We start from the raw sequence: 16,638 nt of genomic DNA on the forward strand, positions 1-16,638 counted from the left end.
CTTCAATAAAAAGAATCCACGACCTGTGTGCTGTTTTCTGCGCTGGGGACATCATCACCACCAAGACAGCAGGTTAGTGAAGTGTACAAGAACTTACGCATTCCACACAGGGCAGTGGAAACAACTAGGCACCTCACGTGTACTGCATGCACAGTACAAATGTGCTCAGTGACATGTCATCTGCAGTAATGCAGAGGAGGTAAAGGAGGATGAAAGTATTAACACTATCTCACTTTTATTCCTTTTTTCTAGCCGTAATGTTCATTAATGTTAACACTGATCATGTATACATAAATCAATAAAAGACTCGTTAATATGACATAGGATCATCTAACAAGGAACAATGTTTTCCATGCTGATATTCATGTATTCTATTTTTATGGGGGATGGTAAAGTTACACAAAAAAAGAAAAAAGAGTAAAAAATTGTGGAGGTAGATTTCTCACGTGGCTGTTATCTGAACTATTCCTAACAGAATCTGGAAATACTTTGATTCTCTGTTTAGAACTTGATAATGCTTTGCTTACATATCACCAGACCTGGAGGCCACTGTGTCATACGCCGTCTAAGTCCAAGAGGGTTGTTTACGTACATGGCAAGCCGGCCATTGCGACAGTTATTGAGAGAGCAGTAAGGTGAGTAATAATCGCAGAGGGGCTAAATGCTGCAAATGACTTCCGGAAGTGGGCACAACAACCACGTCTGCGCGCTACTTACTCCACGCCTCCATGACGTCATCGTTGACGTCGGCGGCCGGCGACTTGAGAGGCGCGCCCGTGGCGCCCTCCGATATCCGCGACAGGTACATCAGGTGGTCGTGGTGCGGCCGCGCGCCGACAGGTGGCTCTCACAGCGGCGGCATGCTCCTCAGTCCACACAAACACGCCGCCTCGGGCGATCCCACGTGGCGAGCCGCGGGAAAATAAACAAGATGCTGGCGGTGCGGGTGTGGAGGAGGAAGACGAGATGCCAAGAGGAGCCAAGGTCGCCCAGTCTTCCCAGTAAGGAAGAAGAAGAGGACGGGGCCGCGGGCCACCAGCTGGGACGCGTCGGGTAGTCTTCTGAGCAGCCTCGCAGCTTATCTGGCGGAGAAAGTCCTTCCTCAACAACTGAACACTTGTCACACGTCTCGCGACCGTGGCGTCCGCGGATTTTGGAGGCTGCGTCGTGTATTGCCGGAAAAATAACCATCACAGAAATAATGCGACTACTAATCTTGAAACTTCTGACAAATTAAAACTGTGTGTGTCGGACTGGGACTCCAACTCTGAACATTCGTCTTCCGTAATCTGTATTATTACAGAATATTTTTCATCATCATCAAGACTGATTATGCCTTTCAGCGTTCAGTCTGGAGCATAGCCCCCCTTATACAGTTCCTCCATGATCCCCTATTCAGTGCTAACATTGGTGCCTCTTCTGATGTTAAGCCTATTACTTCAAAATCATTCTTAACCGAATCCAGGTACCTTCTCCTCGGTCTGCCCCGACTCCTCCTGCCCTCTACTGCTGAATCCATGAGTCTCTTGGGTAACCTTGCTTCTCCCATGCGTGTAACATGACCCCACCATCTAAGCCTGTTCGTCCTGACTGCTACATCTATAGAGTTCATTCCCAGTTTTTCTTTTGATTTTCTCATTGTGGACACCCTCCTGCCATTGTTCCCATCTACTAGTACCTGCAATCATCCTAGCTACTTTCATATCCGTAACCTCAACCTTGTTGATAAGGTAACCTGAATCCACCCAGCTTTCGCTCCCATACAACAAAGTTGGTCGAAAGATTGAACGGTGCACAGATAACTTAGTCTTGGAACTGACTTCCTTCTTGCAGAAGAGAGTAGATCGTAGCTGAGCGCTCACTGCATTAGCTTTGCTACACCTCGCTTCCAGTTCTTTCACTATGTTGCCATCCTGTGAGAATATGCATCCTAAGTACTTGAAACCGTCCACCTGTTCTAACTTTGTTCCTCCTATTTGGCACTCAATCCGTTTATATTTTTCTTTGTACAAAATTTTATTCGAAAAATTACAACACTGCCCGCAAATACATCATGAAATCACAAAATAAAAAAAATTGTAAATGATTGTGTATATCAGGGGTAGTCAACCTTTTTACCTACAACACACTTTTGTTATCTCTGTTACTAGTAAAATTTTCTAACCGTTCACCGATTCCAAAGTAAGAGTGATTTAGCGGGCACAGGGACCTCGTTCACTACCCTAAGTGCTTTAGTCCGGAACTGCGCTGCTTCTGCAGTCGCAAGTTCAAATCCTGCCTTGGGCATGGATATGCTAGTTAGGTTTAAGTAGTTCTAAGTCTAGGGGACTGATGACCTCAGTCATGTTAAGTCCCATAGTGCTTAGAGGCATTTGAACCATTTGTTGATTACCAGTGGCGAACACTGATCACAAAAAAATGGTTCAACTTAGCACTATGGGTCTTAACATATGAGGTCATCAGTCCCCTAGAACTTAAACCTAAGTAACCTAAGGACATCACACACGTCCATGCCCGAGGCAGGATTCGAACCTGCGACCGTAGCAGCAGTGCAGTTCCGGGCTATAGCGCCTAGAACCGCTCGGCCACCCCAACCGGCTCACTGATCACATTCAGGAATATTGGATCCACCTGACAGCCATGAACCGTGTACTTCAGGATGTCATATGAGAAAAACAGGAGTTGGTAAAGGTTTTTTTAAATTACCGCTACCAGTCACAAACTTTTATGACTATAGTATTACTTATTCAGCGACATGTTTCGAGGCAACACCTCATCTTCAGGCTAAATGGCAAAGAATTTTACAATAAGGTCATACTGATGTTACATAGTTTTCTCGTAAATGCTGTGGTTATCCTGTGGAAGAAGAGAAATCTTAGTAAGAGGCGATGTCACTGTGGAAGCTGGACTGATGTTTGCATGAAAATATTTTGGGAAGGTCACTCATTTTGTTTGTCTGGCGTGGCAGTCTCATTGTGATTCGTTGGGGTGCCTCCATTTCCATGGCTCTCCTAGTCACTGTTCACAAATTGTCGCTAATATATCAATAACTTGGAAACACGACCACAAACAGTTCTGTAGTGCAATGGACAAGATGGCGGTCGAAATACGGCTGGTTTCGATTTGGCTATCGATTTGTCGATCTTTGTGGTGTCAGATGTTTACATGTCTTCTCCACGTTTTGTTATCGTATTACAGATGTAGGTTGACGAAATACATTACAAATTGAGCACCTGTTACAATATTATTGTACACATCATGATATAAACTATTTATTTTACATATTTCTAAGCTATTGCTGGGGCTAGAGTCAAACGAATGTCTTGTTATGTAGCTTTTATTCTTAGAGTACTGTAGTGAAATTGGAAAAGAAATGTGAATTTTTGAAGTCTGTCACTTCATTCAGGATTTCGTTATTTCCCATGTGGCCCTGGATGAATATTTCCATTTCTTCCAAGATCTTGTCAACTGCACTACAGAATGGTTTTTGTGATCGTGTTTCCAAGTTACTGCTCCGTTAGTGAAAATTTGAGAACAGTGACCAAGAAAGACAAGAGAGCCACGGAAATGGAAACGCCTCAGCGCATCACAACGAGACTGCCACGCCAGAAGAACAAAGTGAGTGACTGTTACAAAACATTTTCATGCAAACACCAGTCCAGGTTCCAAAGTGACATCGCCTCTTACTAAGTTCTCTCTTCTTCCACAGGATAAGCACGGCATTTACGAAAAACATAGGTAACATCAGTATGACCTTACTGTAAAATTGTTTTAGTAATGCCATTTAGCCTGAAGATGAGGTATTCTCTCGAAACATGTCGCTAAATAAATAAGTAATACAATAGTCATAAAAGTTTGTGACTGGTAGCGGTAATTTAGAAAACCTTTACATATTTCTTGAGACAGTCACGGTCGAAAAATAGTCAAAATGGCTTCAAGTAGGAGTTAGGTTTCAAATAGACGACGATTGTGGAATGCGTGGAGGAGATGATATCTCAATATGTTTGATCTCAGACGAAATTTTAAGATTCTGCAACAGATGAAATATGGCGACAGTATTCCTTACCGAAGAGTCAGGATACAGCGACAAATCAAGTATTTACTTAGTTACTTTTTTCCCATTCGCATTAAAATTTCGGTGATAGCTGCTGTTGGTAAGAATAGCAACTGTTTTTAAAGATTACAGCGTATTGACAAGTAATGCCTCCGAATTTTTAATGAGAAAACTGTCAAAGCTTTTTAAATAAAATAAACGTTGTTAGTATTATACACTTTTATTCTTCTCGTCTGTATATTTGCAGCCCTGTGCCGACAGAGGGCGCCGAATTGTAGATGTAACGTGCTGTGTGTAACGCAACTTAGTCAGTGTGTGAGAAACAGCTTGTTGTAATAAAGTTTTCGAATTCTGAGATTTCGTCCACACGTGGAGCACTCTCTCTTTCAGCCCGACAATACCAGAACACACATGAGGGCTGCGACATCTGCAACACTTCGACTCCTTGTGTTCACTGTCATCAGTCATCCTCCGTACAGTCTCGTCTTGGCCCCTTCCGATTTTCATCTTTCTCCAGACCGTAAATAACAACTTCGAGGAATTCAGTTTGATAGTGATGAGGCGGTGCAAACAGAGAAGAGGTTGTGGCTCCGTTAACAATGTCAAAGATTCTACAGTGACGGTATCAACAAACTGGTCTCTCGTTGCGAGAAATGTGTTCGTCGCCAGGGTGACTATTTTCAGAAATAAGAATGTTCAAAAATGGTTCAAATGGCTCTGAGCACTATGGGACTTAACATCTGTGGTCATCAGTCCCCTAGAACTTAGAACTATTTAAACCTAAGTAACCTAAGGACATCACACACATCCATGCCCGAGGCAGGATTCGAACCTGCGACCGTAGCAGTCGCGCGGTTCCGGACTGCGCGCCAAGAACCGCTAGACCACCGCGGCCGGCAAATAAGAATGTACACATGAAGAATAAAGATATAACATGTTAATAACGGTTGTGGTATTTAAAATGCTTTAAGCGTTTTCATATAAAAGCTCTGAGGCATTACTTTTCTACACGACCTCGTGCATACAAGGTGAAGCCAAAATTGCGCACTCGGGCTTCGCAGCGCGACTCCTCACGCGCCAGCGATAAAAAAATGTCTCGCAAAATTTCGTCAAGCGAATGCATCCGGCAGAAAAAAGACATTAAAAAGTGGTTTTGTGGCAACACTGTTATCACATGGATAGTAACTACCTTCGTCAGACACTTTTAAGTGTGCTGCACAGTTGGTGCAGAGGATAGAGTTTTGGGTCAGCATGCAGGAGGTCGTGGGTTCGATCCTGGATAGGGGCGTAATTTTTTTATTTGCTAATTTCCTTCTGACATTTCATACTGTAATATACGCCGTTTCTTACGTCATATGTATCCTAAATTTACAACATTTTTTTAAGTCTAAAAGTAAAAAGTAGGTGTTTAGACAAATAACAAATACAGTTGAAGCAAACGACCTGTCTTAGGACAGAATAACTACAAAAACAATATCAATTTCGAGATGCTAAAGATGCGCCTGTTCCATGTATAATGCGCATTACCCCTCTGACAGATATTGTTCTACATGATTCATACCAATATTGCTATTTGTCAAATGTTCCGATTCGAATTACACTGTGTCCCTAACGGTAACAGACGTGACATTTCCACAATCCCATGGATATAATAAGTGCATGTGTTTCCTAAAGGACCCGCTGCAAAAGCTGTTGACGATTAAGATGCCAGATACCGTACTACCTACACTACGTTTACCAAATTAAAAACATAGGCCTCAACCCAGAATCGAACCATCGAACTGCTGCAAGCTAACCCATTGCACCAACTGTACAGTACAAGGAATATGTGCTGACAGAGGTAGTGGTTACAGTGTTGCCAGATTGCCACTCTTTAGCATCCTTTTTCTGCCCGATACACTTGCCGGACGATATTTTGCGAGGGACATTTTTTTTAATGCTGGCATATGAGGAGTTGCGCTGCGAAGCCCGAGTGCCAGAATTTCGCTTCATCCTGTATACAGTTGATCCAAAGCAATGAATTGCTTTCCGTTTCAGCGACATCTATGAAGGAAATCACGCCAATAACTTTAACGTCTGAGGTCATCAGTCCCCTAGACTTAGAACTACTTAAACCTAACTAACCTAAGGACAGCACACACATCCATGCCCGAGGTAGGACTCGAACCTGCGAACGTAGTGGTCGCGAGGTTCCAGACTGAAGCACCTAGAACCGCTCGGCTACTCCGGCCGGCGATAGTTTTGTGCGCAGTCCCAGTAAGTCTACCAACAGAGCCAGTCGAGAACTTGAAATATGCCAGCCAACTGTATGGAAAGTTCTGAGACGGCGTTTGCTGTACAAGCCCTACCGATTACAACTTGTACAGGCGCTCAACACCAATGACAAAGAGAAGCGTCTCGCATTTTGTTGTTATGTGCTAGCAGAGATGGAGGATGACGCATTTCCACAGCATGTAATTTTTAGCGATGCGACGACGTTTCACCTTAGTAGTCAACAGACACAATGTTCGCATATGGGGTTTGGAGAATCCACATCCACCATTTCGACACGGAGGAGACTCACGGAAGGTCAACGTGTTCTGTGCCGTATCCCGTACAAAGGACTATTTTTCTTTGCGGAAAGAAGTGTAACGGGAATCACGTACCTGGACATGTTGGAACAACGGCTGTTCCCTCAGGTTATGGAAGATTCCCAGGACTTTATTTTCGAACATGATGGAGCTACACTCTATTGGGACCGTGATGTACGAGGCTTTATGAATGACTCCCTTGCTCAGCGGTGTAACGGTCGTAGGGGTCCTTGGGACCTGGCTCTGCATTTCTGCCCACCGATGATGATGATGATGATTGGTTTGTGGGGCGCTCAACTGCGCGGTTATCCGGCGCCCGTACAAATTCCCAACCTTTGCTCATCCCAATCTCGCCAGTTTGATTAATGGTGACGAAATGATGAGGACAACACAAATTCCCATTCATCTCGCAGCAGGTGAAAATCTTGACCCCACCGGGAATAGAACCCGGGACCCCGTGCTCGGAAGCGAGAACGCGACCGGGAGAGCAGGAGCAGTGGACTTCTGGCCACCGAGATCTCCTGATCTCACACCCAGCGACTATTTCTTAGTCGCGCTGGATGGCCGCACGGTTTAAGGCGCCATGACACGGATTGCGCGGCTCCTCCCGCCAGAGGTTCGAGGCGTCCCACGGACGTGTGTGTGTGTGTGTGTGTGTGTGTGTGTGTGTGTGTGTGTGTGTGTGTGTGTGTGTGTGTGTGTGTTCTTAGCATAAGTTAGTTTAAGCAGTGTGTAAATGTACGGACCGATGACCTCAGCAGTTTGGTCCCTTAGGAATTCACACACATTTGAACATCTGATTATTTCTTATGGGATTATGTGACGGAAGCTGTTTGGGTCCCGCCTCTACCGACCAATCTGGAATCTGCGGAACCGGGTCACTGCTGCCGTGCACCATAGTAACAGCAGATAGGCTTTCGCGTGTGTACGACGAGCTTGCCGACCGCGTCGATGTGTGCCGTGCAGCCATCGGTGGACACATTGATCATTTATCACATTTCTAATTATCAAATAATTATTAATATATAATTTAGAATAACCCTGTATGTTGTTGATGACTAGGGTGACCAGACGTCCGGATCAATCCGGACATGTCCTCCTTTTTAGCTCTTTGTCCGGGGTCCGGGCGGATTTTTACAGTGTCCGGCTTTTTCGCGAAGTTGAGCGTAATACAGTCAAATTTACAATTCGTCCCGTTCTATTGTTCTTTTCTTAAATACTTTAAATATTGGCACAGCCTTCGTGATAAACACGCACGAAGGCAGTGTTAGTAGGTGGCACCAGGATCGTCGATGTTATCGTTCATCGACCTATAAGCGAATGCAAATATCGATTATTTAAAATTGACGTTTCGTATCTTCGCTTTGTATTGGCTTGGCTTCCTGTAGTGCACGTGTGATTTGTGAGTTACGTAAAAGATTTGGCTATGCCCTAAACGAAAGTGTACATTTTCTGATGTCCTTTCCTGCAAATATCCAGCTTTCAAGAAAGGGAGAAATGAATTTGAAGCGGAATGTAAGACATGTCGAGCTGGAACGTACGTCTCAGTGGCCAATAAATGTAAGAAATAACTCGACAGTTTAACTGTCACGGTTTTATTTCATTGTTTCATAGTCATTCAATTTATTTGTATTCGGAAGGTTAAAGTGCAGTTTACATGGCGTCAGCTGCAGCTTGAATTGTAGATGTTGGTAGCGGTGCGTCGAATGAAGGGAGGTGAATGGTCTTAACGTTTTTCGCTTTGTAAACAATTCCGTGTTGTTGATATAACAAAGCAATTGACGCCACACTGTCGCCACAATCAATGCTTTTAATTTTTTTTATATTGCTCAGTTAACCACCACTAGACTATCAGTAACTATTAACTATTATTGGGTTAGATAGAGCAGCAATCAGTCGCAGAATTAAGTTGCTTTAATATGACATTTATAGTCACAACGCGAATCAGTCGCAACCTCACGCCATTATGTAGCAGCCACTTGCATAAGATCTAAACGAGTACCACTTTCATAACACTATATTTACATAACTTATTGCATTAGAATAACACACAAACTCATGAGGGTAACTATTAGCAACAATTAATACGTAAAACTGTCATTTTTCAAAATAAGTCTTCAAAAGATCACGCTTTATCATATTGTTCTTATTTCGCGGCCACTAAGTGCGACGTAATGAAATGATGCTTACAAACTCTACTAGCGCCAACAAAGTGCATTTTGTAAATAAAGTTCACGTTATATCTTTTGTCAAGTAACAACTAATTAAGTTAAGACAGGTCCCAACACGACAAAATATGCAATACTTTCTATTATGTACTTTACGTAGCCATATCAGTTTTATAATTAATTTTAGCCCATGAGGCATAAACTGTCGCTGTTACGTGCTATAGTAATTTTAAACATCTAGCATTTTATGTTACTACTTAGTTACTATACAACATAAATATTACAAAAAATGTCGTCAAAACTGTAAACTTCAGGCGCAGCTCATAGAGGGCGCCATACGCATAACCGATGTGTACTGTGAAACCAACATATAATTTTACGACAGTAATGGTTGAACTGTGTAAGCATTCACTTGAGCACGAACAACTGCTACAATTCCGCACTGGTATGTAATGTTAGCATTAAAAGACAAGGATGTGATGGACTTTTAACTTTTGTATATCACATTATAATATATACTCTTGTATTTGTTTTAGCATTGACAATGACCTGACACAGGTCGAAATCTGATCTGCGTTGTGACTATAAATGCCATATTAAAGCAACTTAATTCTGCAACTGATTGCTGCTCCATCTAACCCAACGTAACCACAGTCGCTGTGTGAACCCACCCCATGGAGGGCAACCTGATGAGTTAACTACTAATTTTACCGGCAATTCCCGGCAGTCACGTGTGAGGAATAAAGTATTTATTGCACAAAAGCGTGTAATCAGAAGAATAGCTGGAGTCCACCCAAGATCATCCTGCAGACATTTATTTAAGGATCTAGGGATATTCACAGTAGCTTCTCAGTATATATACTCTCTTATGTAATTTTTTATTAACAACCAAACCCAATTCAAAAGTAATAGCAGTGTGCATAACTACAATACTAGGAGAAAGGATGATCTTCACTATTCAAGATTGGCACAGAAAGGGGTGAATTATACTGGCACTAAAGTCTTTGGTCACTTACCAAATACACTCCTGGAAATGGAAAAAAGAACACATTGACACCGGTGTGTCAGACCCACCATACTTGCTCCGGACACTGCGAGAGGGCTGTACAAGCAATGATCACACGCACGGCACAGCGGACACACCAGGCACCGCGGTGTTGGCCGTCGAATGGCGCTAGCTGCGCAGCATTTGTGCACCGCCGCCGTCAGTGTCAGCCAGTTTGCCGTGGCATACGGAGCTCCATCGCAGTCTTTAACACTGGTAGCATGCCGCGACAGCGTGGACGTGAACCGTATGTGCAGTTGACGGACTTTGAGCGAGGGCGTATAGTGGGCATGCGGGAGGCCGGGTGGACGTACCGCCGAATTGCTCAACACGTGGGGCGTGAGGTCTCCACAGTACATCGATGTTGTCGCCAGTGGTCGGCGGAAGGTGCACGTGCCCGTCGACCTGGGACCGGACCGCAGCGACGCACGGATGCACGCCAAGACCGTAGGATCCTACGCAGTGCCGTTGGGGACCACACCGCCACTTCCCAGCAAATTAGGGACACTGTTGCTCCTGGGGTATCGGCGAGGACCATTCGCAACCGTCTCCATGAAGCTGGGCTACGGTCCCGCACACCGTTAGGCCGTCTTCCGCTCACGCCCCAACATCGTGCAGTCCGCCTCCAGTGGTGTCGCGACAGGCGTGAATGGAGGGACGAATGGAGACGTGTCGTCTTCAGCGACGAGAGTCGCTTCTGCCTTGGTGCCAATGATGGTCGTATGCGTGTTTGGCGCCGTGCAGGTGAGCGCCACAATCAGGACTGCATACGACCGAGGCACACAGGGCCAACACCCGGCATCATGGTGTGGGGAGCGATCTCCTATACTGGCCGTACACCACTGGTGATCGTCGAGGGGACACTGAATAGTGCACGGTGCATCCAAACCGTCATCGACCCCATCGTTCTACCATTCCTAGACCGGCAAGGGAACTTGCTGTTCCAACAGGACAATGCACGTCCGCATGTATCCCGTGCCACCCAACGTGCTCTAGAAGGTGTAAGTCAACTACCCTGGCCAGCAAGATCTCCGGATCTGTCCCCCATTGAGCATGTTTGGGACTGGATGAAGCGTCGTCTCACGCGGTCTGCACGTCCAGCACGAACGCTGGTCTAACTGAGGCGCCAGGTGGAAATGGCATGGCAAGCCGTTCCACAGGACTACATCCAGCATCTCTACGATCGTCTCCATGGGAGAATAGCAGCCTACATTGCTGCGAAAGGTGGATATACACTGTACTAGTGCCGACATTGTGCATGCTCTGTTGCCTGTGTCTATGTCTATGTGCCTGTGGTTCTGTCAGTGTGATCATGTGATGTATCTGACCCCAGGAATGTGTCAATAAAGTTTCCCCTTCCTGGGACAATGAATTCACGGTGTTCTTATTTCAATTTCCAGGAGTGTAGTATCAAAAGTCTGACAGATAACCAACAAGTATTTAAGAAGAAATTAAAAGAATTTCTGAATGACAACTCCTTCTACTCCATAGAGGAATTTTAGATATAAATTAAAAAAAACAAAAAATATTAAAAAAATAAAAAATAACACACAAAAATGAAAGAGTTGTTATATTAACTTAAGTATGTTGTTAAATTAACTTAATTATGTCATGTATTGGAAAATTTGACTCGTTCCACATCATTACGAAATATCGTATTCATGATCCATGGAACTAGTATTAATCTAATCTAATCTAATCTTGTCCAAAGCTGACGGGTGGTATCCTCGTCTGCAGTTGATCCCTTCGATGTGCCCTCTTTTTTTCTTCGTTTGTCCTCCTTTTTAAACAATTGCATCTGGTCACCCTATTGACGACTCAAGTCTCTGTTGTGTGTGTCTACTGTGATTGTTAAACTTGCGGAAAAACGCTACGTATTTACGGTCTAACCCAATACGAACTACGCCCATTAAGTGGCCGGCCCGATTGATCGATACAATCACCGTGGGCGCAGTTTCATTTCCTTCCCGCCTTTGGTTGCGGGGCTCGGCTCCCTTCGTCACGCAGTGTGTGACTGGCGAGTGACGCAGTGCTGGTGGCTGCATGTCGCTGGTGGCTCAATCAGCGGCAGGAAGACCATGCAGTAGAGACGGGAACAATGGCGGGCCCAGGAAACAACTGCCGGCGATTCAGTCGAGAGGGGGAGGGGGAAATGATGGGGGGGGGGGGGGCTGCCCCGGTTGTGAAAGAGAAACCGCGGCCTGCCCTGTGAGGGTCCACCTCACAACAGCTGGCTCATAGCCCGGCCACAGCACAAGGTACAAAGGCACACCGGGGCGCTCTGACGTAGCCGGGCAATACAAGCGTGGGACCGGCCGCGCATTTCGTCACCCTGCCTTCCCTGTTGTTCCTGCCGCAACGCAACCGACACGGGACAATCTACTGACAAGGGAATCTCCCCATCGCGCCCCCCTCAGATTTAGTTACAGGTTGGCACATTGCATAGGCCTTGAAAAACTGAACACAGATCAATCGAGAAAACAGGAAAAAGTTGTGTGCAACTGTTGTTGTTGTTGTTGTTGTTGTTGTCTTCAGTCCTGAGACTGGTTTGATGCAGGTATCCATGCTACCCTATCCTGTGCAAGCTTCTTCATCTCCCAGTACCTACTGCAACAGACATCCTTCTGAATCTGCTTAGTGTATTCATCTCTTGGTCTCCCTCTACGATTTGTACCCTCCACACTGCCCTTCAATACCAAATTGGTGATCCCTTGATGCCTTAGAACATGTCCTACCAACTGGGCCCTTCTTCTTGTCAAGTTGTGCCACGAACTCCTCATCTCCCCAATTCTATTCAATACCTCCTCATTAGTTATGTGATGTACCCATCTAATCTTCAGCATTCTTCTGTAGCACCACATTTCGAAAGCTTCTAGTCTCTTCTTGTCCAAACTATTTATCGTCAACGTTTCACTTCCATACATGGCTACACTCCATACAAATACTTTCAGAAACGACTTCCTGACACTTAAATCTATACTCGATGTTAACAAATTTGTCTTCTTCAGAAACGCTTTCCTTGCCATTGCCAGTCTACATTTTATATCCTCTCTACTTCGACTATCGTGAGTTATTTTTCTCCCCAAATAGCAAAACTCAATTACTACTTTAAGTGTCTCATTTCCTAATCTAATACCCTCAGCATCACCCGACTTAATTCGACTACATTCCATTATCCGCGTTTTGCTTTTGTTGATGTTCATCTTATATCCTCCCTTCAAGACACCATCCATTCCATTCAACTGTTCTTCCAAGTCCTTTGCGGTCTCTGACAGAATTACAATGTCATCGGCGAACCTCAAAGTTTTTATTTCTTCTCCATGGATTTTAATACCTACTCCGAACTTTTCTTTTATTTCCTTTACTGCTTGCTTAGTATACAGATTGAATAGCATCGGCGAGAGGCTACAACCCTGTCTCACTCCCTCCCCAAACACTGCTTCCCTTTCATGTCCCTCGACTCTTATAACTGCCATCTGCTTTCTGTACAAATTGTAAATAGCCTTTCGCTCCCTGTATTTTACCCCTGCCACCTTCAGAGTTTGGAAGAGAGTATTCCAGTCAACATTGTCAAAAGCTTTCTCTAAGTCTACAAATGCTAGAAACGTAGGTTTGCCTTTCCTTAATCTTTCTTCTAAGAGAAGTCGTAGGGTCAGTATTGCCTCACGTGTTCCAACATTTCTACGGAATCCAAACTGATCTTCCCCGAGGTCGGCTTCTACCAGTTTTTCCATTCGTCTGTAAAGAATTCGCGTTAGTATTTTGCAGCTGTGACTTATTCAACTGATAGTTCGGTAATTTTCATATCTGTCAACACCTGCTTTCTTTGGGATTGGAACTATGGAAAAAATAAGCAAAATATACAAACTGACTAGTCCATGCGTAAGATATGCAACATCAAGGAGAATGTGAGATCAGGAGCGCCGTGGTCCCGTGGTTAGCGTGAGCAGCTGCGGAACGAAAGGTCCTTGGTTCAAGTCTTCCCTCGAGTGATAAGCTTATTTTCTTTATTTTCGCAAAGTTGTGATCGGTTCGTTCGTTCATTGACGTCTCTGTTCACTGTAATAAGTTTAGTGTCTGTGTTTTGCGACCGCACCGCAAAACCGTGCGATTAGTAGACGAAATGACGTGCCTCTCCAATGGGAACCGAAAACATTTGATCGCAAGGTCGTAGGTCAACCGATTCCTCCACAGGAAAACACGTCTGATTTATTCTATATGACTCTGGTGACGGCATGTGCGTCACATGACAGGAATATGTTGTCGACCCACCTAACTTGTACACTTGGCGAATGGGTAAAAAGATTCTTCTACCTTGCCCGATTTAGGTTTTCTCGTGTATGTGATCATCACTCCCAAAAACGTTATGAAAACATAAGAGTATGTCACATAAACTGCAACAAATGAATGCAACAGTTTCACAGTCGTACAGTTTTCTCTGTGCTCTGTCAAAACATGTTTTTAACGTTTTCAAATTTTTCCGTTGTAGACCGTCAAATCCTGTATATGTCCAAGCAAATCTGAACATGTGCTGGAATTTTGGAGAGCGAAGTTGATTATGTGTGAGTGCTTGAACTTTGATAATTGTCTGAAAATAAAAAAATAAACTTATTACTCGAGGGAAGACTTGAACCAAGGACCTCTCATTGCGCAGTTGCTCACGCTAACCACGGGACCACGTTGCTCCTCGCCTGATACTAATCTTGATGTTGCCTATCTTGCGCATGGACTACCCAGTTTGTATATTTTGCTTATTTTTTTCGTAGCTCCACACAACTTCTTCCTGTTTTCTCGATTGATGTGTGTTCAGTTTTTCAAGGCCTGTCCACTGTGCCAACTTATAACTAAATCTGATGGGGGTGCGATGGGGAGGTTCCCTTGTGAGTAATAATGATGACAGCCCATATGAAAGCAAAACATCAAAGGTAATGTACTGAGAATATAGTCTTGTTTATACATATTTGAGTGGTGTCTGTTTTGTCGTACATGGCCGACAGAACAGACACTGGTCCTGTTGGTGCGGCTGGTACATACACACAAAAAAGTCGTGGAATGGCGATATGCACATATACGGATGGCGCTGGTATCGCATACACAAGGTGTAAAAGGCAAGTGAACTGGCGAAGCTGTAATTTGTACACAGGTGATTCATGTGAAAAGGTTCCTGTCGCGATTACAGCCGCACGGCGGACTTTCAACGTGGAACGGTAGTTGGAGCTAGGCGCACGGTACATTACGCTCCGGAAACCATTAGGGAAGGCAACGTTCCGAGATCCACGGTGTCAAGGGTGTGTCAGGAAAACTAAATTTCAGCCATTATCTCTTACCAATGACGATGAAGTGGCCGACGGCTTTCACTTACGGGGCTCCGGAAAGGCTCAAAATCATGAAAAGTTCAATTTTTACTTTTTTGCGTTTTCTGAATCTGCATACTATTACTTTTTAATAGATATATAACTTATTCAATTCCGAAGACTACAACTATTTTTAAATTTTTTTTGAAATGTGTTCTACATGGGCGTGAACCACTGTGGCGCTGTTAAACTGCTGTCAAATGGTGTTATTATTAACGTCCGTGTTCATCAGGTACATTTTAGTGATGTGAGATAAAGTATGTGTTGTGGCTAACCTATTCTCAGAGACTTAGCAGCACCTGAACTGTTGAAAAAGTGTATTCACGGAAAAACTCAAAACCCCAATGAAAGTGTAAATAGTGTTACATTGTCGAGAATCCCCAAGACTGTATTTGTTGGAATAGAAACACTTCACTGTGGTGTGTATGATGCTGTTGCGACTTTCAATGATGGCAACATTGTAAGGAGCAAGGTATTTAGAAATATGGCAATTAACATAGGCTCTAACATGGTACGAGCGATGCTTGCTTTAGACAAGGAACGCCTTCGGGCTGCAGACAGGGCTGTAAAGAGTCTAGAAATACAAGCAAGAGTAAACAGGAGGAGGAACAAGAGGAAGCTAGAGGAGGAGTTTGCAGAGGATGAAGATAATCCATTTTATGGACCTGGAATGCACTAAAAGTTAATCCAATCTTTGTCGCTCGATTCCCAAAACTTTTATTTTCTCATACTAATTACATGTTTTCTAAGGATCTTCCAAACATATTTGTTTCAAACTTTCAGTAAATGTTACACAGTACCTTCTGCATAATTTAACACAGCCCTTTTCCAAAAAACTGCATATTTTTGAATTTATAAATAAAAAATTGCTAAAAAATGTTAATTTTCATTACAATTGAAAAAAATCATTTTTAATAACCGAACTAAAATTTAGTAATATCCCTGTGTTAAGTTGTAGCCCATGTTCCAATAAATAATCTGTAAAAAGTTCAACTTCCTACCTCAAATACTTTGTGAGGAAAGATGTAATTTATAAGCGTTATTTTAACATTGCAAGTATAGGGCGTTCCGGAGCCTCTTAACGACCGAGGGCACCGGCATTTGCGAAGAGTGTCAGTGCTGACACACAAGCGACACTGTGTGAAACTACACCAGAAATCAATGTGGGACGTGCGACGAACGAATGCTGGACATTTGCCACACTTGCCCCTTCGCCAGGCAGTTTGAGTAGCGATCCCTAAGATAAGGGACGCCCTTCCTCGTACTACTTCTGTCCGCTTTCAAACCGCCGTCTCCACATCTTACTCGATACAACCAGTACGTAAGGGTCCTTCTTCTTCGACATCTCGGCCAAATACATAGCTTCTTTTCCGAAACCGAGCGAGGTGGCGCAGTGGTTAGACACTGGACTCGCATTCGGGAGGACGACGGTTCAATCCCGCGTCCG

At 44.1% G+C, this 16,638-nt stretch overlaps 1 protein-coding gene across 7 annotated transcripts in view; it reads right to left on the bottom strand.

The window, feature by feature from the left end:
• The window catches only part of LOC126106309 (echinoderm microtubule-associated protein-like 2), a 790,720-nt gene that overhangs the window by 242,869 nt on the left and 531,213 nt on the right, over positions 1-16,638 (bottom strand). For 5 of the 7 annotated variants that reach the window (XM_049912533.1, XM_049912535.1, XM_049912532.1 and 2 more), the window contains exon 2: positions 718-1,082. The exons of the other annotated variants lie outside the window; for them this stretch is intronic. In XM_049912533.1, coding sequence (XP_049768490.1) covers positions 718-808 — 91 coding nt within the window. In that variant the 5' untranslated portion in view covers positions 809-1,082. The remainder of the gene's footprint in view (positions 1-717; positions 1,083-16,638) is intronic. 7 annotated transcript variants of the gene reach the window in all.

This window comes from Schistocerca cancellata, chromosome 10 (genome assembly GCF_023864275.1).
Source record: "Schistocerca cancellata isolate TAMUIC-IGC-003103 chromosome 10, iqSchCanc2.1, whole genome shotgun sequence".
In the NCBI taxonomy this organism is placed as follows: Eukaryota; Metazoa; Arthropoda; class Insecta; order Orthoptera; family Acrididae; genus Schistocerca; species Schistocerca cancellata.